This window comes from Gouania willdenowi, chromosome 10, assembly GCF_900634775.1.
Source record: "Gouania willdenowi chromosome 10, fGouWil2.1, whole genome shotgun sequence".
Taxonomy (NCBI): Eukaryota; Metazoa; Chordata; class Actinopteri; order Blenniiformes; family Gobiesocidae; genus Gouania; species Gouania willdenowi.
The window spans coordinates 19,494,990-19,518,698 of record NC_041053.1 but is presented as its reverse complement, the minus strand read 5'-3'; the positions used below and the strand labels follow the sequence as shown (position 1 = coordinate 19,518,698).

The following is a 23,709-nucleotide window of genomic DNA, read 5'->3' as shown; positions in this document are numbered from 1 at the left end:
GTAGGTCCAGGATTGGACGGATCCCGAACCCCCCTCATTTGGGAACCAGAAATTACCTGGAGTAGAACCCCTCCCCAGACCAAGCGGGAAGGACTACTGAGATTGCTTCCCTGCACAGCAGGGATGTAATTTCCTCCTGTAACACACTGGCCATCTCTCCGTGCACCCGAGAGTGATTCATGCCGGCGAAACGGGGAGGGACAGATGCAAACTGCAGCCTGTAACCCTTCATATCATCCGTAACACCCACGGTAGAGCCCCGTGTTCTCTTCATCCTCAGGGCGAGGGAGGTCAAGCGTTCTGGTGTACCCACTGAGAGAGGAGTCATCCAAGGAGCAATGGCGCCCTCTTCCGGATGCAGACTGTAAGCAACCGGGGAGCCCAAAAGTGGCGTGACTGTGCTCCCTTTTGAGGGCCGCCTGCGTGGCTCAAGACAGTCCAACAGTACAATGGTAGAGCCCCCTCGCGGCAGCAGGCCGTACGCCACCAGAGGGCCCGTTCGCTGCGCGGTGGAGCCCTCTGCCGGTGGCCGCCCGACCAACAACAGAGGGATCTCCCACACAGTGGAGGAGCCTCCTGTTGGTGGAACAGGGCAAGAACCCCCGGGGCGAGCACACACTGCTTGCTCCAGGGGACAGGATGACGACAAAAAACCCTCTTGGACTGAAAGAGCCGCTGGGAACCGGCGTGTGCTGGAGGCTCGGAGGTTCACTACCATTCTGCAGTGAAGAACAGCACCTACCAAGCAAAGCAAGGTAAGAGTAGTTATACCCACCTTCTCGACCTGTTGTGGTCTAGAGCAGGCACTAGTTCTGCCAGCGTCCATCGACTGGAATAAAGAGAATCCGCCTGTGGACAGTTAAGCTGGCAAAAAAAGAAAAAAAAAACGCAAGATAGCTGAGAGGTGAAGAGGTGTTTGAATGGTGCACGTCTGTCCGTGTCCTTATAGGAGGTGGGTGACCCCCTCGCGGACGGACGCGTTTCACCGGCCAATCAGGATTGGCAGATTGTCTGCCTTCCTCAGACGCATTTATTACAGAGGTTGTGAGACATCTCACTAAATATTATGAAATAGAACTTTATATTACGATGTTTCAGCGTTGTAATGAAATCTGAGATCATATTATATTAAATACAATATAATTTCAATATGCTGTACAATTATATTAATTTGAAACAGTTTCATTTGAAATGTATACATTGCATACTTCAATTTTTAGAAATTGTGAAAGCGGGAATCTTTGGACAGGAATTAATGTTTGCTTTATAAGTTTAGGTAAATGTAGTGTTTTTGAGCCAAAATGTTAAATAGTAGTACACTACATATTGTGTAGAAGGAAGAACAGTCTTAATCGTTTGGAGTTGGTTTATTTTTATAACTCTTTGGGGTTTATTCAGCCACTGTATTTAAAAACGGTTGTAGCCTATTCGTTAAAATTCAATTTGAATTACAGATTCATCAACTGCATAAAGGCTCTTTACATTGAACAGTCGATGCTGTGTCCATCTCTGTTCCGAATTAGATATCACCTCCTTGTGTTAAACAAAATATAATTCAAAGTTCTTCAGCAGCATCTCAATTTTTGTTTTTATTAATACATTTTTACAAACATACAAACAACACAATATCTGATAATTGTGCGCACAGCAAATAACTGATTATACCTTTTTTTTTTTTTTTTAACAAGAAAATATCAAGAGTCATTTTTCTCTTTACAGGGTGCATGTGCAATTTGAACCCGAATTGAACAAAAGTTATTTGGAATGGATGTTGTTTCTGTATTTCATGTTCATTTTGATAGAATTCAAACCACATGCACAGCTCAAGTCCACAGAGAAAGGCAAACATGTTGATGTTGAGTCTTTGTGTCCTTTGAAATAAGTCTTTTTAGACGCATTGACACAAACAGCTGAAACAGCAGCACAGTCAAACCAATACTGACACCTCACACTGACTGACCACTACTGACTATGACGTACACTTGCTGATGAATAATCCTTAGGCCTATACAGCGACACATAAACACACACACACACACACACTGTTTTAAAGGGAACCTGTAGTGAAAATGTACAGTATATAACAAAAATGTCTTTAATATATTACAAATAAACAAATGATGTACACATTTTTGTTAAAAAAACACACATTAAAAACTTTTTAGAATGATTTCATACCTTAGGGCATAAACTATGGAGAGTCGCCATTTTAGTCAGGGTTTGACGCACGTTCGTTGATTCCAAAGGTCTACAATTTCTGAACAATGGCAGAGTGTAAAAGCTAATGGTTGCTATGACAACGAGAAAAACCCCCAAAAAATGTATTTTGCGTTTCTAAGCCAAATCAAGACACTAAGTCAGTTATCCAGATGTTGGCTCTTTAATATCGGTATGGGATACACACTTAAAATATTTGCGTTCGGGCAAAATTCGGTGATATGCAAGGATTGCTTTAAATCAAGCTGCTCTGAGAAGGATCTGTGGCTAAGGTAAAGGGCTCGAAGCACATTCCTACAGTTACCTGTTGTTTACGGCGCCGTCATGGGATGATTCTCAATGAAAAGATATCCTTTCATGCAGCTTCCATCACAGTTGCTCGCCATATTTGTGCACTTCCAACACCTAACTATACAGCCGTGTCTCGTTTCTGCTGTTAACAGCACTGTTATGTTAGGCTAATTCTGCATGATGAGTCAGCACAGGGTCGCATACAAGAAGCTGGTAGTTGGTGAGAAAGGTATTAATTAATCCTCTCCTAAGAGACAACCTAGATGCTGCACTTTATCATTGAAGAAGTGGTGACACTGCTGCTTCACGCCAAGGACTAACAGAAAAACTACACTTCCCACAATGTAAACAGACCTGTTACGCTTTTATCTCACACAATGCAGTGTTTATTTAAAGAGACAGGCTGGGTCGATGAAAAAGTGCATCACATCCTGTCCAAAATGGCGACTCTCCATAGTTTATGGCAAAAGGTATATAATACATTAAATACATTTTTCGTTATATACATTTTCACTACAGGTACCCTTTAAGCAGTAATCCCAGTAAGTGTAACCCAGCAGTCACACCTTGTCATCAGGCAGGATGCCTCTCTTTGATGAGCCATCCCTCCTCCCAAAAGAAAAAGAGAAAACACTTGCTGCAGAGTCCTCAGCTGTTCTCCCTCTTCTCACATCAGCTCTCATCATGACCGGTTGGTCTGTTGGGCTGCCGGGTAATAAGTTGGGAGTGGAGGGTGTTGGGGTAGAGGCTCCCCAGATGTACAAAGTCTCCCCCTCTGGGCAAGGAGGGAGACCTCTGCTTAGGTAGCTGGGACTGGGACTGGCCGAGGACGGCAGTGTGCGCTGGCTGCCGTTCAAACAGCCTGAAGTGTGATCTGTGGAGCCTTTGCGTGAGTGTCCAGAGGAGGTTAAGTTGGAGGAGCGGTAGTTGTAGGCCTTCCAGCCCGGGCGCTTGCGCTGGTGACACTGGCCCTTCAGGATCCGAATGAAGGCAAGCTTGAACTCACGGCTGTAGCAGGGGTAGATGATGGGGTTCAGACAGCTGTTAAAGTAACCAAGCCAGAAGATCACTTTGAAGAGAAGCTCAGGGGGGCGCAGGTTCACATTAAAGGACCCTGAGGACAGCATGAGAAAGAACGTTCAGTTTTTATAAAGTGGTCATTTGATCCCTTACGGCAAGGGTTCCCGACCTTTTTTCTGGTTGTGACCCCAGAGACATTTTTTTTTCTCTAGAATTTTTTTTTATTTTTTTAAATCATGTTTATTAAAGTGCTACAGATACAGAGTAGCCAGGATTAGTGCACAAAGACCAGTGCCCCACCTCAGATATTTTTATACTGCATTTTATTTGAACTAGATTTATATTTCAGAAAGTTTAAGTATAGGATGCAGTTGATATTTGTGTGTATTTGAAAAATAATTCAATTACTTTTTGAACCAAGTACTAGACATTTCAGGTGATCCCATTTTAATTCCAGGTGGGCCCAAATGGGGTCCTGACCCTAAGGTTGAGAAACACTGCCTTACAGCCTGATGTAATCAATCACTGCTTCTCATATTATGGAACTGACCAAACCGACAAACTCTCGCTCATCATCAGTTACCATGAAAAAGTAATCAAACTCCTTCAAAAAGTAACTTCATTACTTTACTGATTACTTGAGTCTAAATTTAACTTTAAATTTGAATATGATATATTCGTATTTTGTCCGAGTATGTAACACGTGAGTTGTTGCACGGATAACTAACTTTGAAATGATTACTGGTTTGGAAACACGTTAAATGACTTATTACTGAAAAGTGTGGTCACATTAGAGTAACGCATTACTAAGTAACAAACTTACCGGCTGCTCATTATGTAATGTGCTTTGAAACAAATGAAGCTATAATAGAAATACTACAGATTTTCACAAAAAATTCCAGACATCCTCTTTAGGTTGTTAATATGAATGTTTTCAGGTTGCAGGAGAATGATGCAGTATTAAGACATAAAAAAACAACTTTTTAAAAAAAAATTCTGTTGATACTTTTTAATACTAAGAGAGAGACACAGTTATTGCATAATTTTCAGATGGAGACTATTGGTTCAGCTATGCATATACAGTACACTCTCTGTTCACCGCTATGTATGATTGTTATTTTATCATCTGCAACTCATCTTTCACCCAGTAGGTGGCAGCATGGTCAAGACGGATTTAATAGTTCTGTAAACCATTTCTTCTAATTTTATAATATTTATTATAGACCAGTGTTTACTTACCTTTTGTGTCTTGTGTACCCAGTGAGCCTTTATCTTTATTACTCCAATTTATTCACATGCTATTTACATATAAGGCTCTCAACTATCCTCTAGACCAGGGGTTCCCAAACTGTTTGTGCCCAAGGCACACACCAAAGGACAAGTGAAGGTACACCTATTGTTCAAAATAGCCTTTATAATACGTGTTATCGCTCATCATGTACAATATCTGTTAATGTGCATAATTATTTACTAATGCCAAATAAAATGTGACAAAGACAACTATATTACTCATGAAACTAAATGTTAAAAAAATGGGTATAAAGTTTGCCTCTGTATTATGAAATGAGTGCATACAAAGTAGTACATTAAAAAATAATATTTTTTGTGTAGTTGCATATTGCAATGTATGGTTGTCACAAAATCCCACGACACACATGGACTTGCATCGCAGCAAACGTTTGGAAACCACTGCTTTATACAGCTCAAAACATGATGAATGATTTCCTAGTGTGCAGTGTAAATATTTACCTCCAGTGAATCTGATTGTTTAATTTGTTTTTTTAGATAAGATTAAAAATCTTCAACATGTGAACATTTTTCAGGGATTATTGTCTCTTCTATTGTTGTTATTTATTGTCAAAAGGTGGGAAATCTGCTGAGCATTTACCGTGTATGATAAAGGATTATTAAATTACTCATTATGTTGGAAATACATTTTTTAAATCATTCCAAGTACCCCCTGCAAAAAGCTCAAGTGCCCCTAGGGGTACAAGTACCACTGTTATAATAGACTATCCCAATGGATTTAATGTTCTTTATAAAAATCAAGGCGGGCCGCCTTCTGTTTATTTTGAGCTCCTACAATAACACAGAGGAGAGCATGATGATCTGCATATTTTTAAACTTGGCACACTGTGGAGGAACAATATGCTGCTGTAAAGATATAATAATAATAATAATAATAATAAAGCAGCTGTGGTTGCATGTGATGTTTCACGTATTATTTAACTTTCTTTCCTGGTCAATAAATATGATCATACAATTATTATCCAAAAACAGCATGAAAATAACTAAAACATTATAGCATTGCTCTGAACATGTAGCCTACAGACAGCCCTCCAACAGCAGTCTCAACCTTAAAAATGGGGAACGTCTGGTTTGTGGGTTAAATAGTGACTTGGAGTGAAAAAAAAAAGACAATGATAAGAGAGAAGTAATGTCCCAACAGAAAAATAAATATAGCAAATAAATACCAAAAATAAAAAAATTAAATGAATATAATCCAACCAACATGTGGTTAGATTATATTTAGTTAACCAAAACAGTTACATAATGACCATGGCAGTGTAATTGTACGACCATCCATCAGCATTCTTTCCTTGATTGAACTCATAGATAAGAGGTTGAATACGTTTTCATACAATAGGAGCTTCCTGAATCTCTGCATTTTGTGTACACACAGTGCTTGATAATTTATTACTTCCTTGCCGGATGTTGGCGTTTTGTAATCTGCAGCCTATTCAGCACCAGCGCACCTGGTTTCATTTGTATGCATGTGCTTCGTCAATAGAATTTAACAGGGCTAATTACCTTAATAAACACTCCTAATTGTGGTAACATTGCACAAAAGCTCAGCGAGGAGTTGTTCACTTGTATAACAAGGTTTTGGCTGCAGCCAAATTGGATAAAGCTACTCTGGTAGAGCTTTGGGTCCAAGCGTTGCTGAGCTCAAACACAGGAAGGATGTCTCCAGAGCTAACGAGGTGAGACGGAAAAGCCACAGGACAAAAACAGGGAATTATCGAGCAAAGCAAGTGTGAGATGAGTGTGAAACAGAGAGATGATTTGTGTTTGTCATGTTGGCAGAATGGAGTAAACTGTGTCTTGACACCACCCACATCCTTAAATTTCTATCACTTCCCGGGAGAACCTGTAAGACACCCATATCTCTAAATCTCCTGTGTGGGAATGACTCACAGCCCCTTGTCACTTTGATCAACAGCTGTAGCAAACAATTGGCTTATTTAAAAGTGTCGTCACAGGGCGACAGAAACACACGCTGCTAGTTGGCAGATTTTTTTTTTCCCCCAGCCTTCAAAACGTACTGTTTCTCACTGCTTTCAGACATTTAAATGCAAGTCCATTACTTGATGATTTACGAGTGTGACTTGGATGCAGAGCAGGGCGAGGGCTTTAAAACCAACCGTTTCGTCTTTTCATCGGCCTCTGTGTGAGTCTGAGTTTGTTGTAAAAACCTCTCAAATGCCATAAAAACTGCCAACATTTTGAATTTATTTTGTTTCTTTGGAAATATATCACTTATTTGCTGTACTTTTGTCTTTGTGCTGCCAAATATCCAAGGTTTGGTCAAGAAATTACTTTTTGTCTTTATATGAACTATTTTTAGCTTATCAGCCTCACAGAAACACTTTATCATTAGGGGCCAGGAACCTATTATTATCCTGCATGTTCTTAATTTTGTCTGTCTTCATTTTCCAAGGAAATCATACTTCCCATGTGCCATTAAAAATTCACAACCATTTGACCATATGTGCTACAGATCTCCAACTTTACCAAAATTTAGCCCCAACTCTGAAAAGACTTTAGTAGAGTCAAACTTATTACAAATTATCAAGTCCATTCCTTCAGTTTTCAAAAAACTGTAAAAGTTATTAAACCTATCTCCTACCACATTTTTTGCTCAATTGATGCCAAACTTTTTCAGACTGTCCAACACAAACCATCCACACAGATTGTTGATGTATTACAAACATCACAATGTTTGACTGTAAACAATTTTGTAAAAGTATACTTAATCAGGTCTGATGAACCACGGCCGGGCCCGCGGAACGTCTCCGCGCCAAATAGCACGTACCACGTTCCAGAGAATTCAGTCAAATGACTCGCTTCCACCGAGTAAAACAAATCAAATTGTGCAACGTAAAATTGGAATCTACGTTAAATTGCCTTTGAAACGATATATCACATGACTACGTATGTTCCGATAAATTTAGAAATTACCGGAAAAGGGGGTGCCCCCCTTTCAAAAAAGCCTCAAAGAGGCTCTTGATATCCGCTCATAGAATATCCATGTCAGATTACAGCCCGATTCAACGAGCATTTACGAAAGAGTAATCATTTGAATTTTGGGGCCCCCTGGCTCCCCCGTGGCACATACGGCGTAATGGGACCCTTCATTTATTGGTATGTGTCAATGATTTGGTACCAACAACTGTCGCAATATTTGACTCACAAATAAATAAAAAAACTACTTTCATGGAATTTGCTGAAAAACGAGTGGTGGGGTTCACAGGCCCCTCGAGCCCCTAATTAAATTCTGTGAGGCATAATCGTAATCTACGTGGAATTACCTTTTAAACAATATAGCACGCGACTATGTTCCCATAATTCGGGAAATTACCAAAAATGGGGGGTGAGCACCCGAGCCCCATTTCAAAAAAAGGGCTACAAGCATGTCATCATGTTCATTCATAGAGTATTCATACCAAACTGCATTCCGATCTAACGAGAACTAATGGAGGAGTAGTCATTTGAATAGTGACACGTACGAGGTAATGGGCCCCATTTTAAATATTGGTATGTGCAAATGATTCGGTACCACCAACCGCTGTAATATTTGACTCGCAAATAAATGAGAAATCGACCTTCATTTTTTTCTTTTCTTTTGGGGTCCCTTGAGGCCCCAATAGGCCAAAAATCGGGCACCGAGTGTCGATGCGTACGCATCCATAGATTATACCTACTAAATTTCAGCCCGATCCGTTCACGAACAACAGAAGAGTAGCAATTTTAACTCGTGTACACAACAACAAGAAAAACAAAGTGAGTGGCGTTTTGAGTCCAGGTAGCCTGGCATAACAATTCTTAAATACTTATAATGTTAATTAAAAAAGTAGCTATTCAAGATGATGTTTGGAAAACCTATTTTCTCTTAAAAATTTTTTTTTTTTTTTTTTTTTACAGCACTTTGATATTCATTCTAATGCTAACAACTGGAATCAATGCAAATGGAGCCATTACAGTTTTTACAGTTTGGTTTTTTAAACATCACTCAGCACAATGCGTACACCAAGTACAAAATCCCCTATTCGTCCTGTTTGGCTTGAAGCTTTAAAGAGTCGTTGAATGTTGTTGGGAGGGGCATGTGCAAATTCATAATACATGACTATAAACGGATAATATTCTATTCTACCCCTAGTCTCACAATGCTGAATAAGGTTGTTACAGACATGCATCACTTTATTTTTTTCCCACCTTTTTATCATCAACTGAACTTTCTTGCTCTGAGGGATAAACTGCCTTTCCAATGCTTCCACTGGTCTTTTAAGTTTAAAGCAGAACTCATTGATCTGGCTTGGTTAGTCAGAAGTGGAGACGTTTATGAAAAAACGATCTGTGGGGCTACACCACATTTATGTAAGCATCTCAAATGTTCTATAGGAGTTGGATGTGTGCTACACAACACTGATCTGTTTGTTCCTGTTCCTGAGGAGGCAGCGTAAACATCCAGTGGCTCTTTCAGAGTCCTGAAGGTGCGACGCAGCCCTCCCGCAGCGGCATCTTTTTTCCCCCGCTGGCCGTGATCAAAGATAGAGGAAACCTTTACTGTCAGCAGACCTTCCTGAAGCCAGATATGGCCCATATTTGTGTGTTTAGGATTTGTGCAAACCATCTCCATTTTGTCAATGCAGAAGTGTTTATGTTTAAAACAGTGTGAAGTGCACAGGATGCAAGGAGTATGTGCTAAGACAATGGATTAGTTTTCAGCTGTTGTTTCTAGTCTCACCCGAGAAATGTTTGCACTTTATTCCGAAAGTTGGGCACGCACACAGACACACAGTGACACACACACAGTGACACACACACACACAATCTGTTCTTCTTGTACTCACAGAAGCCGTTTCATAAGACACCAATACACATGATTAATAAGTCCTAATCTGAGAGGACAGAGACGTTATTGGCCTCTCACATTGCTTTCAGTAAAGCCCAAGGATAAAGTTATTTTTGGTAAATTGGTTTGACATCCCAGAGCCCTTCGCCTTCACCTCCTCTGGCCTTTGGCCCTTCCAGCTCATCTCTGCCACCTCCTCTATTCTCCAACGCTTTGACATGCTGCAATCTCATTATTTCCCCCTCTCCAAATAGCATTTCAATTACCCCCTGAAGCACCGGGGCCAACCAGCCAAATTACACAAAAACACAAACAAAGATAAAGAAGAAAAAAAAGTGAAGAGAACATACTCGGAACATACAGAAGTGCCATTGCTCCCAAAAATTGCATACACTCGGAAATGAAAATTGTCACCTCAAAGGTGTTGGTTTCTCTCACATTTGCGATTACAGCTTTCAGGATTTGCTATAAATGTGTCTTCACAGAATATTAGTGTTTGTACTTTGCTTTAACACACTGCAGTTATAAGTGTAAAGTGAAACAACACAACTTCAGACTCATGGTTTGTCTTGGAGTGAGTAAAAAAATGAAATAAACAGCTAAATGTGTAGGAACTTACGACCTGTTCATTTCTCTCAGTCCCTGTCTTTACAATGTTAGTGACACTGAATATTAAGCCCCATGTATCCTCACCATCATATAAAGACCCAGTCAAACCTTTGTCCATAATCTGGGTTTATTTCTTTAACATTAAAAAATCTCAAGAATGTGCACCGAACAGATCATTGCCACCAGTTACTGTAATGCAGTACGGCTCAGATATGAAGAAGAAATGTTATGACAACTTTCTAATGACTTTGGTCAGTTGGTGAGGAATGGAGTGAACTCTGAACTTAGTCTTGTTTACACAAGATTATGACAAACAGGTGTTGGAGATAAATGGTTTATTTGTGTGACTATTAGTATTACTGTAAAGTGTTAGTTTTTAGTTTTACTCTAATGCATTACTTCTTAGATTAACTAACTTGGTTGTATTTATGTAGATTGGTAAACTAATTCACTTTTGGCCGGCTGCAACATTGTTCTGTCGTCTATTTCTATTAGAGCCTGACTGGTTATTGAGCGCTGCTGATTAATCGAGTCGATTACAGTTATCGATTAATCAATAACATAGGACGTAATGATAATAAAGACATGTCTGGGAAGGCTCTCAGTCATTCAGAACCTGTTGATTCTGGAATGTTAAACAACTGGACTGGAGGTTTAGCTTAGCTCACTTATAAACTGACTGGGATTAATACTGTGAAGTTGATCGGCTTTTGTTACTTATTATGTGAGTCAGAATAATAAAAGGTCACTGGCGATAATGAAACGTTCAGGTTGACCAACAGCGTGTAACCTATTGTCCTACATACAGTAATAAAATGATGGCTCTAAGGTCGGGTTGAATGATTTTTATGGGCCTCTTGTCATGTATTTTTCCAATGAACACATGCAATAAATCAATCTGTTTCATAATAAACAATTTCATATTTATTTAAACTTTAAATAAATCTAAAATGTAAGTTTTAAAGCATAGATTACATCAATAAAGCAAACAATACTGTGGCTTTACCTCTTCAACATTAGGGATGGGTATACTGCTATACTACTACTCTTATCGATCCTGTACTTTATCGATATTCTTATCTATCTTACTTTTTTTAAATCAATGGAAAAACACAAAATAACAAAAAACAAATAATTATATCTAATTATAATTATTGTCTCCAGCAGCATTAATCAAATTCTGCTTTTCATAGAATTGCTTTACTTTTTTATTTAAGTAATAAAGTACTAAGTAAATAATAAAGTAACTGACTTACTTTTTTAGTAAAGTTACTAGTAGTGGGAACTAGTTACCAATTTTCAGAAACTAGCACAACACCAGTGACAATACAAGTCAAAAAACAGAAATGTGAAGGAAGGTTCCAGACACCTGACAAGTTTTTCTCATCACTGTCATATTATCCATTGTTAGCCCAGGCACATTATTGTATTTTAGCATCACAAATACAGTGTCTAAGAAGCAGAAGCTTATGTTCATAAAGTCAATAATGTGCCAATAGGAATGGGTATCGAATTCGCTACTCGCTATAAGTGCATCCTTTTGACTGTGAGGAAACGGAAGAGTATAGGGCGATTTTCCAAACTTCACTGAATGCAGTATTGTACGCACAAGAGTATGCTGACGTCAGTAGCAGCAGGTTCAGCAAGTGTGTCTCTTGCTCCTGACACTGCTAAGAAACTCACACTTAATTATACAGTTGTTAATTAAATGTGTATTGTACAAAGTGTTTTATACCTTTTTATGAATTTTTTTCGTATTAATGTTGATGTATCTTGTTCTCAAGATGATTTTTGTAACATCTGTACAGGGACAACAGATGGAAAATAGCCATTGGCTAACTCTGGTACATTTACTGGAAAGTTAATGAAAGTACATTGTCCCTGTCAAATAAACTGAGTAATAAATCAAACAATGTCTGATTGAAAGCGATTGAAAGTATGGCTCTGCTTTTCAAAGATTACAGATTATGCTTGCTGCAATATTTGTGATGCAAAGTGCAAGGCCAGTGGCAGAAATCCATCTAATCTGAGAAAGCACCTTTTAAACACACTGTATTGATTTGTCATCTGTAGCCAGTAACATGGAGGAGAAAAGGACTTAACATGTGGTGAGAAAGGCAACAGCAACAATGACGATGCAAGTGATACATTATCATCTTCGTCTGCTCAAAGTAAAAACCCTTGTGTTTAAAGGCAGGCATACACTGTGCGATTTTTGGCCCATTTTGAGCCGACTTGTGACTTGTGCGACTATTTTGTGGGATCGTGCGAGTCTCTGCTCGATCGTGTGTCGTGTATCATGCAGTATACATGGGGTCACGAGAAGCGATCAACACCTCACGACCAGCTCCCGATCAGCAATCGTAGGTCGTAGTCGCTCCTCGTGAGGGTATCCCACAGTTGAAGTAGTGCCACGGACCGGCTTACCGTAAACGCTCACACTGCGCATGCGCGAACACCGTAGGACCGCTGTAAAATGTAAGGACTGTCGTGCCCACGTCTGTCCAGCCAGCTCCTGGTCCATCACATCACATAAACTCTTTTTGCTGAGATTTGCAAGCGTCTCTCCACTTCCGGGTTTTTCTTTTTCGTCTGTTTTAATGACGACGCTTCAGTGTTGTTCTTCTTCTTCTTATTTGTACGTGGCATTTCCGGAAACAAGACCCCGACGTGTCGTGTGTGTGTGTGAATGTACAGTGTAAGCAGTCAGAGTGTTGGACCGTACAGTGTGAGAACATGAATCGTGAGCTGCGCACATTCGAGCTCTGCGTCTGAGTCGCACAGTTTGAGCTGGACCTGAGTACAACAATTGAAAAAATCGCACACTGTATCCTAGCCTTAGGATGACGTTAGCTTGGCATTTAACTTGCATTAGTTATCATTATCAGCTCGGTTCCTCATATTTTATCTGATCTATTGTCAACGCGCCCTCTTTCTGTCAGAGGGCTGAATGTCACATAGAGCTGTTTTCATTTGTGCATTATTAGGAAAAAACACTGCGTAGTTGTAATTAAGGGAGATTTTATTATTAAACATGCAAGTTATTACCACACAACACACACAATAGTACCATTGACCAATACCAATAAACAGGTACCGCAATACCACATCGGTTAAAATGTGGAAGGTATCCATCCCTATATGTGCCACAGAAACAATTGATCTGATGAATACAGTGGCAGCACAGGTTTGCTACTGAGACCAACATTTAAAAGTTAAAGCACATATAGCCTATGTTTGAACATTTTAAATAAAGCACTATTAATGAAACTCAATTAGAGATTAAATACGTAGGGCCTTTTTTTTTTTTAGATGACTTTACTGGTTATTAAACTTCCCCAAATCATACCAAGCATGTTAAATAGTGTTAATAGTTAACTACTTTTATTAATTTTACATTTTATATGCTTCAGATGATTTACGGAAGCTGCGAGGGTTACGCTGAAATCAAGCGATATGTAGCAAAAGTGACGTTAGCCACAATGCTCAACTACTTATATAAAGGGAAAAATACCATGGAAATGTGAGATATTGTCCAAAAAAAACATTTGTGAAACTCTTAATTCCCGCTCAGTCATGTGATTGTAGATGTCTGCTGTGGCGTGTCAATAGGTAAAATATCCACCAGTTCAACCAATACACCAACAGCTAAACCTGTCTTTGTACCAGTGCCTTTTCAGATTTTAATTCAGTCATAATTATCTAAACCGCTTTTTTATCACAACGCATTAAAAACACACTTCAGATGAAGCGTTGCATTTATTTTCAATGACAGGTAACATGATCACTAGTCTCACCGTAACGGGTAGCAAACGAAATGTATGAAATTAGACATATTTGTTCGTTTCTCACACTTTCTCGACGTTCAATCACCATTTTTGTGGTGAAAATACTGTTTAAATGCAGGATATTGTCCCCAATCATGCATTTGAGACAATTTTGTGTCATATTGGGGCCTGATTTTGAGTAAAGCGCATGGGAGAGAAAAGGAGTTGAATTGCTTTTTCCGTGTCATAATCATTTTTCCGTATTAGAAAATGAATTCTGTTTTTTTCTGCCCTAAATATGCTCTGGGAGTGGGGGTCAAGTTTGTCTATTTTGTGTCTAATAGAGCTGGCCTAGACTGAGATTGACAGTAGCTCCCAAACTCTACACTGAATTGACGTCTAAATTAAAGGTAAAAAAAGAAAACCACTATAATGATTGGGATTGTGGGAAGGCAAGTTGCCAGTTATGTGCAAGAATAGATCTCATACAGACAGGTAAGATCAGATGTGGAGCGGAGACATTTCTCCAGGCTCTAAAATGTGGGAGTTTGAATCCTAATGAAGTCACACAGCGTTAATGCTAATCACAAGATCTTAAACCACAGATGTAAGAACCATGACTCAGAAGGCACACAATTCACACACATAAAACACATACCATCACGCACACAGACAAGCCTTTTCCTGCCACCAATGCACAGACGCTGGCCAACACACCCTCCACCTACGATGCATGTCAGTGACAGCATGCAGAGGAAGGAGCACGGTAATAACAAGTGTGAAACAGGAAATCCCACTCAGTGGGTGGAGGCTAATGAATACTCAGGGAGCAGGACAGACTTATCTTCTCTCCCATCATGCTTCTAAGGAAAAGTTTAGCCCACCATTTCGTCTCCCATATGCTATTTGCAGTGTTGGGAAAGTTACTTTTCTACACAAACGAGTTTAAAGTTCAGTTCATAAATTTCAGTTCATAGTTCATAATCAAATAATAATGTTTTTTGGTTACTTACAACCCCCTCTGTCTGCCTAAAAGCAGTGTTGGAACACTGTACTTTGATGAGTCAAAAGTTTAGAATACATTTTGGTTTATAAATTGATTCCATGATTTCTTTTTCAACTCAAATTGCTTATTTGTTCTATGCTTTCATTTCAGAGTGCAAGGACACAATAAACTGAATAATTTTCTGTAAAGAACTGGAAAAAGTGTGGTGTTCTAAAACTTTTGACACAGTATGTTGCTGTGAGTTATTAACCTCCTGACATTTTACCACATGCCCAGCTGGTATGAAATGGAATTTGATGGGAATTGTTTCCAGGTTTAGAAAATTATTGCACCTTTGTTTTTGTTTTGATAATTTTGTCATTAAAAAGGGGAGTTTGACAGGACCAAATACAGATCAGTTCGATCACAAGTGGGCTGCAGTTTTTGGCGGGAAAACAAACAATTTGCACTTCCAGTTATAAATTAGATAAAGTATGAAAGGCATCAACAATGTCTAAGGAATAAGTGACAAATACATAAATGTCCTTTGATTTATTTATTTTTTTGACCAACTTTTGTTCAATTTGGGGAGATTTTGTAAAATAATTTGAGAAAAATTGCAGGATTTTGGAAAAAATTTCGATTTCTTTCAATTTACAACTGAATTATTTGGTAATTTACACAATGGTTAATGTTTTCTCTATCATTTTCAATTTTCTCCAGCGTGCCGAATTGGGTTCTCTGAAGGGCTGGATTTGATACATGTGATTTAAGAGTTTTCCTCCTGTTTTTGATAACATACTGTATGGGTAAAAGCTGCTGCTGTGGACTGAATGGCTGCCATTTCAGTTTTGCTGTTGACGTTGTTGATGTTATCACAAAAATGTAAAATGTTTCACGCCTGGATCATCAGCGACCTTCTTTTAAGTGATCATACGAAGATTTTGTATTAATCATAGACAGAATCTGAGGTAAAGCTGCTGGTGCTGCACTCTGCAGCAATGCTTCTCTGTGGTGGCTGGGGTTGCCAGATTTGTTCTTTTCCCCCTACGTAATTAAAGCCTGTTTACATGTGTTTTAGGCTCTGTCGTAATCTGGCACTCTGCTGAACAAAGTTTAGAGCGCAGTTCACAATAATGTTCATCAGGCAGAAATACTGTACATTCAGTTCACGTTTGCCCAAAATATAAACAATGGTTCATTGAACGCGTTCAGGCCCTGAACACTGGTTATTTGTACAGAGAAATTAGTTTCAGTGTCCTCCTCTGACATCATGAAGCCCTTGCATCATGTGGAGACCTCGAACGGTGGACTGTTGAACCTATTTGTGTGCTTTTCTTTCATGCAGCTCGGAGGTCAGTTAATAATGATGAAAACCACTTGGTCACAAGGTATCAGTATGCTTCACCAGGGACCGTACAGAAGCAAATCCCTTGGAGGTTCTTGGCAGGCTACTTCCTAATGTTACTTAAAAGTGGCAGCTCTTTAAAATCCTCACATCTATATTCTCTTTGAAAGCTTGTGGATCAGTAGAGGAAAAGTTAAGGAAAGTGGAACCTGATGTGTACTTTAGGTATTTCAGTCCAAATACCTTCAGGCAAAATAATCCCTGCTATGTGCCACTGCAACACATGACCCCACCTCAGGTAAAGAGTGAGAGCGTTTGATGAGCTCCAGCTTGAGGAAAAGGGCATAAAGTCACTCAAATAAAACCACAACAGATTAACACCAGTGCCAACACATAGACACGTGTTTGTGGTAATTGCACCACAGTGGGAACGATTAAACATTTAATAAAGCTCCGTGTTTAAAGCTCATCTAGTCATTTATCTGAACTCGGGCACCAGAAGAAGACCTAGTGTTTACCTAACCACCTCATCTCAGCAGAGCCCAAAGCTGAGGGCTTCACTGCAGTGTATTGTTTAATCTCTACTGCAGCTGGGACAGCAGGATGTTGAATGCCAGCCAATGTCAGGTCAGACTCTGAAAAAACTGAGCAGAGCACTGGGACACTGCCTGCTCCCCACTTGGTATGCACAAGATGGTTCACCCATTCATGAATGGAGAGTTGGTAAAATTATAGCGCTTGGAATGTTTGGATAAACTTCAAACAAATTCCTCTCATAAGTCCTAAAATGTTCCATCTTGTCATGGAGTAAAGTGCACGGCAATAAGTTTGTTAGAAAATCAATTTTATGAACTCCAATATGATGGAAAAAAACCCCTGAATTATAGCTGAAGTTGTATAAACTGCAGGATATGATGTGCTGCTGTAAATTATGGTTGCTGTTATATATAATCCCTCCAGGGTATTTTAACAGCTGTAATATATCAAAGCCCACTGGTGCATTTGGTGACGGGTCAGAACAGTGAATGCTAGTGGAGACTTTTTGCAGCTATAGCATCATGATTTATACCTGCAGCAGCCACCCACAGCATCAACTCATCAAAGAACATAATATCCAGAGGTGTAAAGAGTACTGATATATTCTACTCAAGTACAAGTACTGTTACTTGATTGAAATTGTAGCTCAAGTACAAGTAAGTCAAGCATAAAATACTCAAGTACAAGCAAAAAGTGTAGCTCAATTAAATAGTACTCCAACTAAAAGTTACTGGTTACTTTCATCCCCCATGTTTATTTTTGGTAATTAATCTTACCACGGTTCCCTTGCATACAGTAAACATCTCATGTAGAACCTCAAAAAGGCTGGATCTTAATTTATTTTCCACAAAGGTATTTTAAAAAATAAAATAATACCAATGAATTAAATACAAATTAAAAAAAAAAACATTAGGCTCTCAGTATAGCTACATTTATAAACTGAGAAAATAACCAGCATTCAATGATCTTTTGGTGCAGTACATTACATTTAATCTGACTGGTCGCCTATTATGTGATGCATTTGGTTGTTGTCTGACCATTTCATTTTTTGTAGTTTCAGAAAGTTTGTTAATTGTTTTTAAACAAAAAAAATATTAATAATTTGCTCAGTAATGGTTATTGGTTGTAGAAATGTAACAAATTACTTCTTTTAAAGTGTAATTAAGTAAACTTAGAACATACTCAAAAGTACAAGTAGCAATAAAAGCAACTAAATTACAGTAACTTGAGTACTTGTAATCAGTTACTTTCACCTCTGACAATATCATTAGTAATAAAACTAGTTATAACTTGAATTGTAAGTTTGGGTAAGATCTCAGGATGGAGATGTTTTGGGGGGAGAATAATAGTGCAGTGAACGTGTCACTGTGACAACAATGTCAGTTGTGATTGTAAACGAGTGTAAAACACCTACCAATGGGTAAGGCCAGGAAGAAGGGCAGCCAGCAGAGGGTAAACATGCCCACCACGACCCCAAGAGTCTTTGCTGCTTTCTTCTCTCGGGAGAACTTGAGGAGTTTGACCGTCAGGGAGCTCCTGGCCTGCTGCGCTCTGCCTTTACCGGGGCCAGAACTCACGGAGTCTTCGTGCACCTGGGAACCTTTGTGGATCCTGAGGGTCAGCTCGCTGGAGTTCATCCTCTCACGCATCACACCTGCCTCCAGGTTTTTAGTGGTCCTTTTAGCGACTATATAGACCCTGCAGTACATGGCCAGGATCACCACCAGTGGGATGTAGAAGGATCCCAGCGAGGAGAAGAGTGCGTAAAACGGCTCCTCGGTGATGAGACATTCTTTGTCGTCCGGGGACGGAGGCTGCTTCCAGCCCAGCAGAGGTCCGATGGAGATGACCACAGACAGCACCCAGACCCCGAGCATGGCCAGCAGAGCCCGCTTCTCCGTCACGATGCCCGGGTACTGCAGCGGGTGGCTCACACCGATGTAGCGGTCTATGGATATTACGCACAGGCTCATGATGGACGCGGTGCAGCACAGCACATCCACCGCAGCCCAAATGTCACACAGGATCCTACCGAACACCCAGTAGTTGAGGATCTCCAGGGTGGCGGACACCGGCAGCACCGTAGTGCTCAGCAGCAGGTCGGCGATGGCCAGGTTGATGATGAAGTAGTTAGTCGGGGTGCGCAGGTGCCTGTTGCACACCACGGACAGGATGACGAGGATGTTACCAGCGATGGCGAACACGATGAAAGCCCCCAGCACCAAGCCCAGCGGGATGGCCCGGGTGAGGGAGACCTCTCCGGGCTCCCTGCGCTCATCTCCGGAGCTGTTGGTGAAGTTGGCCAGAGAAGATGCCCCGAAGTCCGAGGAAACATTTGTCCACAAGTTGGTGACATTGTCAGTTCTCAGACTCATTTTGACTCAAAGAGTCCTCCATAGCAGGCTTCAGATAACTTATGAGTGCACCTTAGGAAAAAGCTTCTCTAAGCCAAGAACAATGTCCACATTATCTACATGAGTGAGCTGATCGGTGAGAGATCTGTGCGCAGTGAGATCAACATCTGAGGAGCTGCAGTCCTCTGTCCCTCAGCCTCTGCTCTGCTCTGCACTGAGGAGGGAGGGAGGCGGTCATGTCCTGCTTCTCTCCTGCACACACACACGCACGCACGCGCACACACACACACACACACACACACACACACACACACACACACACACACACACACACACACACACACACACACACACACACACACACACACACACACACACACACACACACACTATGGCAAGCCCTTTTAACATTTAATAAGTCTGGCGGACATGTAGCAATTTAGTTTTCACTAGTGGAAATTACATTTGAACATGTTCAAATGTAATTTTGACATGTTGAAATGTTAATTCAAGATATCTGTAAAGCCATTTTCACACGTAACAAATATATTTCTACATGTCAAAATGTCATTTCGACATGTAGAAACTGAATTGCAGATATCTGCAATTCAATTGTTACATGTAAAAATGTAATTGCAGATATCAAGAATTCAATTTCGACATGTTGTAATTCAATTGCAGATATCTGTAATACAATTGTTACGTGTAACAATTGTATTACAGATATCTTATTAAATGTTAAAAGGGCTTGCCATTCACACACACACAAAATAAGCTGCACTGAGGGCGCAGCCACTCGCACCATTGAATCACATATAGTTAATTATAAATAACATGACAGAAACCCCAGTGGTTATCAATATCAATATGTAGGTGTAACTGAAACTGAATTGTCCCTCGGGGACAAATAAAGATTTCTGAATCTTGTTTGGACCTCTTTACGTTTCCCCAGAACATTTGAGAAAATGGCAAAACAATTTAACTTCACTGGTGCCCATGCAATTGGAATCGTTTGTCATAGTCTTTTCTGACGGGAACAAACATCTTGATCATGACAGAAAATGAATTGAAATGACCATGCTGTCCACTATCATTTATATTTGTATGAATTCATTCATCGTTTCTGTAGCCTATACTTGTACAAGAGTACTTGTGTGCTGTCAACCTAACGCATGTTTTTGAACTTTGGGAGGAAGCTGGAACACCCAACCTACACAAACACGGGGACAACATGCAAACTCAGTACATCCAACGTGGCCGGCAAAAATGACAGAGAAAACCATTAGTCAGTTCCACAAGTCTCACTCAGTCTGCCCAAATATGCAATTTAAATTCAACTTCCCAGTTTTTTCATTGTTTATATTACAAATATTGTAGTCATTTTCTAATGTGAATTGTCACAAGCACTATATTTCTGAAAATCTGCAAATTCTAACAAAATTCCATACAAAAGTTGTACAAATTGCTATAAAATTAGCACAAAACTGTAAATACTGACACCCAGGACTTATTGCTTGGATATTGTGACTTAAATACTGATGCACCAAAAATTAGAAGGTAAAACCACCACTTGTAATTAAATATGGCACAAGCTAGAAAAGAGTGACAAGCCACCGAAAATGGCCTAAAAGTGAATTTTTTAGCGAAAAACAATGAAAAGTTCACTCTGTGTGATTTATGTTTGTGTAACGTCTAATAACATAACAACTGAAACTCTGTCCAATGGTTATCAATATACTGCATGTTAAGTAGAAAATTATGGATTTGTGTAGTGAAAAATAATCCTAAGCGTGACAGCCTCCTACAGACGCATGCGCACTAATAGCATAGTAAATATGTACACATACACGTACAATATTTTGCTACCTTAATTTTTCCTACTAGATACACCCTAATTTTACTCCTAACCCTAAACATTAAAGGAAAGATTATGACTATTTTTTTCAAAATGACGGACGCGCATGCGCAGTTTGCAAGGTGCGCATGCCCACTGTCTACTGTAGGAAACTTTTACGGTAAGTTTATTCTACACTACACCGGCTCTAGAGGGGGCAGCACCTCATCAAATCAATGTCTTGCCCCCTCAAATCAAAGATTATGATTCTCACTCCATGTTCAGATTTCACAAGAGACTCATCTCTCACACTATGTTCCTGCATGTTTTTACATGTGTATTAGCAAGCAAGCATGCCTGCCTGAAGAAGGTCCTTTTAAGGACTGACACAACACGTTACTGGCTTGCTTTTTCTTCCTTTTTAGCTGTTTTACTCCTGTTATGGATAGACGGGGATAAGGGTGGGTGTACAGTGGTCTCCTAACGTCGGCAAACATTGCTCCTCGGACTGCTTCTATAACAGCCGCAAGCGACGCACCTCTGCATCTGTCACTCGGATCGAGGGACACAGCTATAGAGATCCAGGCAAAATTACTGAGAAAACATAAATATTTTTCCAAATGAAAGTCTTCTCATATTTACGATTTCAATGAAACTTCACAGTTTTTCTATGTTTATATGACTCGATGGCAGTCATTTTCTAGCGCAAATTGTCACAAGCGCTCTTTTTCTAAAACCCTGCAAATTCTAACAAATTTCCACAATGATGGAGAGGTTTACATTGCAGGAAGATACAGGTATCTTGGTATCATAAGTGACAATAAACTCACTTTTAAAATCAAGATAAAAAAGGTCTGTCAATGAGTAAAATTAAAATTTTCAAATCAGGTCACACCTATCACTGCAGACAGCTCAAATGTTCATGTACGTCATTGTCCTCTCACATGTCACCTACTGTTTAACAACTTCATCACAGGCAAACTCAACCGCACCCAAACCTTTGGAGTCACTCTGTAAACAATCAATACTGGACAAAAAAACAATCTGGGAACACCACTACAATATCTTAGAACAACACAGTCTGTTAAACTGGGAAAATTGCATCAAACATTCAAACCTCTGTTTAATTTCCAAAATAATTCAAAGTCAGTCCTCTCCTCCTCTGTCAGTTCAGAACATTCAGAAACACATCACATCGTAGCACACGAGGAGCAGCACGGGGGGGGACTAAATAATATGTAATATGGAAGTGTGATATGTTATGTAGCTATATTTTATTGTATATTATTTCCTTCAATTTGTATTCCTTTAGGATGACATTTGAACATTCTGTTCAGGGACTGCAGATGAAAAATAGCCTTCTGGCTGAATCTGGTACATCTGGATATCAATGTGCACTGTCCCTGTTAAATAAACCAATAAATACAAATTACTATAAATTTATCGCAAAGCAAACAAAGTGGAAATACAACATCTGGGACTTATTGCTTGGATATTATAAGTAACTTAAATACATTTTTCATACGTGGTGTAAAAATGATGAAAGTGTTTTTTTTATTTTTTATTAAAGGAACAGGATTTTTCTGATTTGGCCCACTTGTGTACTACAGCCCCTGAACTAAAGTGACTTTGAGACCCCATATGTGTTCTCCCCTTGACTCAAACCCCAGTGAATGATGCAATGTAATTAAAGGGTCTTTACAGTTGGTCATGTTTGATGATGTGATTGTTTAAGGTACATTCTGTTGCATGGAGGTCATCATAAGTGAAAATACGACTCGTCTACAACAGGAGACATGCACAACTTTATTTCGACACTTCATCAGTGAAACACATAATCACTTGTCATCAGACAACATTTTGTTCACTTCATTACAGCAAAGTAATGAAGTGAAAGCTGATAAAAATGATCTTTTAACAACATCAAAGATGAAAAGTATAACCTATAGTTTGTAGGAAAAATATTAAATCATGAATGACATATTTCAGAATTCTGGCTGTTTGGGGAAACATTTTTGCATGAATGGAATTTAAAAAAAAAAAAAAGTTCTTCATTTGAACAATAATGTGTCGTGCTAATATCCCAGCAAGAATATTTTAGCACCCTTAAAAGGCATAATTTAGCAGCATCACTGGTTGGAGTTAATCAGGGTGAGCCTGTGATTGTCTGTTTTCTAAACAAGCTCACTATGTTCCTCCCCACATCGCCAGGCTTATTTATGTGGAGGTTACAGAAGAATGAATAAAATGATGAATAGATTATGTTTATGATGCACTGTACAACGGCCGAAACAGCCATTTGACTAAAACGCATGAGCCCCATCCAAAATGTTAGATGTTAAAGCAGTCAGATCAGATGTATAATCCCCTGAGGTTAAGTTGATTAAAATGTAAGTAACAACTCACACGCAACTGCCCTTTCCCTCTCCAACAGGTATTTCTCCAGATTTGGATTCCTATTTTGGTCAAATGCAGGAGTTTATATGGAGTAATCTTCTGTGAGCGCACAGTGACTGATTTATTGGGCCTGAGTTCAGACACATGTACATTCCTAAAAAAGAGATCCTTTCTGTCTGAGAGCGTTCAAACTACTTATGATGCAAGTCGTGTC

The 23,709-nt window shown here is 39.5% G+C and overlaps 1 protein-coding gene across 1 annotated transcript; it reads right to left on the bottom strand.

Annotated features, from left to right (window-relative positions):
* Positions 1 to 1,576: 1,576 nt before the first annotated feature.
* Positions 1,577 to 19,467, bottom strand: LOC114471324 (alpha-1A adrenergic receptor-like). The gene is made up of 2 exons (XM_028460072.1): positions 18,325 to 19,467; positions 1,577 to 3,622 (listed from the first exon to the last, which is right to left on the bottom strand). Exons 1-2 carry the CDS (start codon positions 19,283 to 19,285, stop codon positions 3,069 to 3,071), a joined length of 1,515 nt encoding a protein of 504 aa, XP_028315873.1. The 5' UTR covers positions 19,286 to 19,467; the 3' UTR covers positions 1,577 to 3,068.
* Positions 19,468 to 23,709: the final 4,242 nt, after the last annotated feature.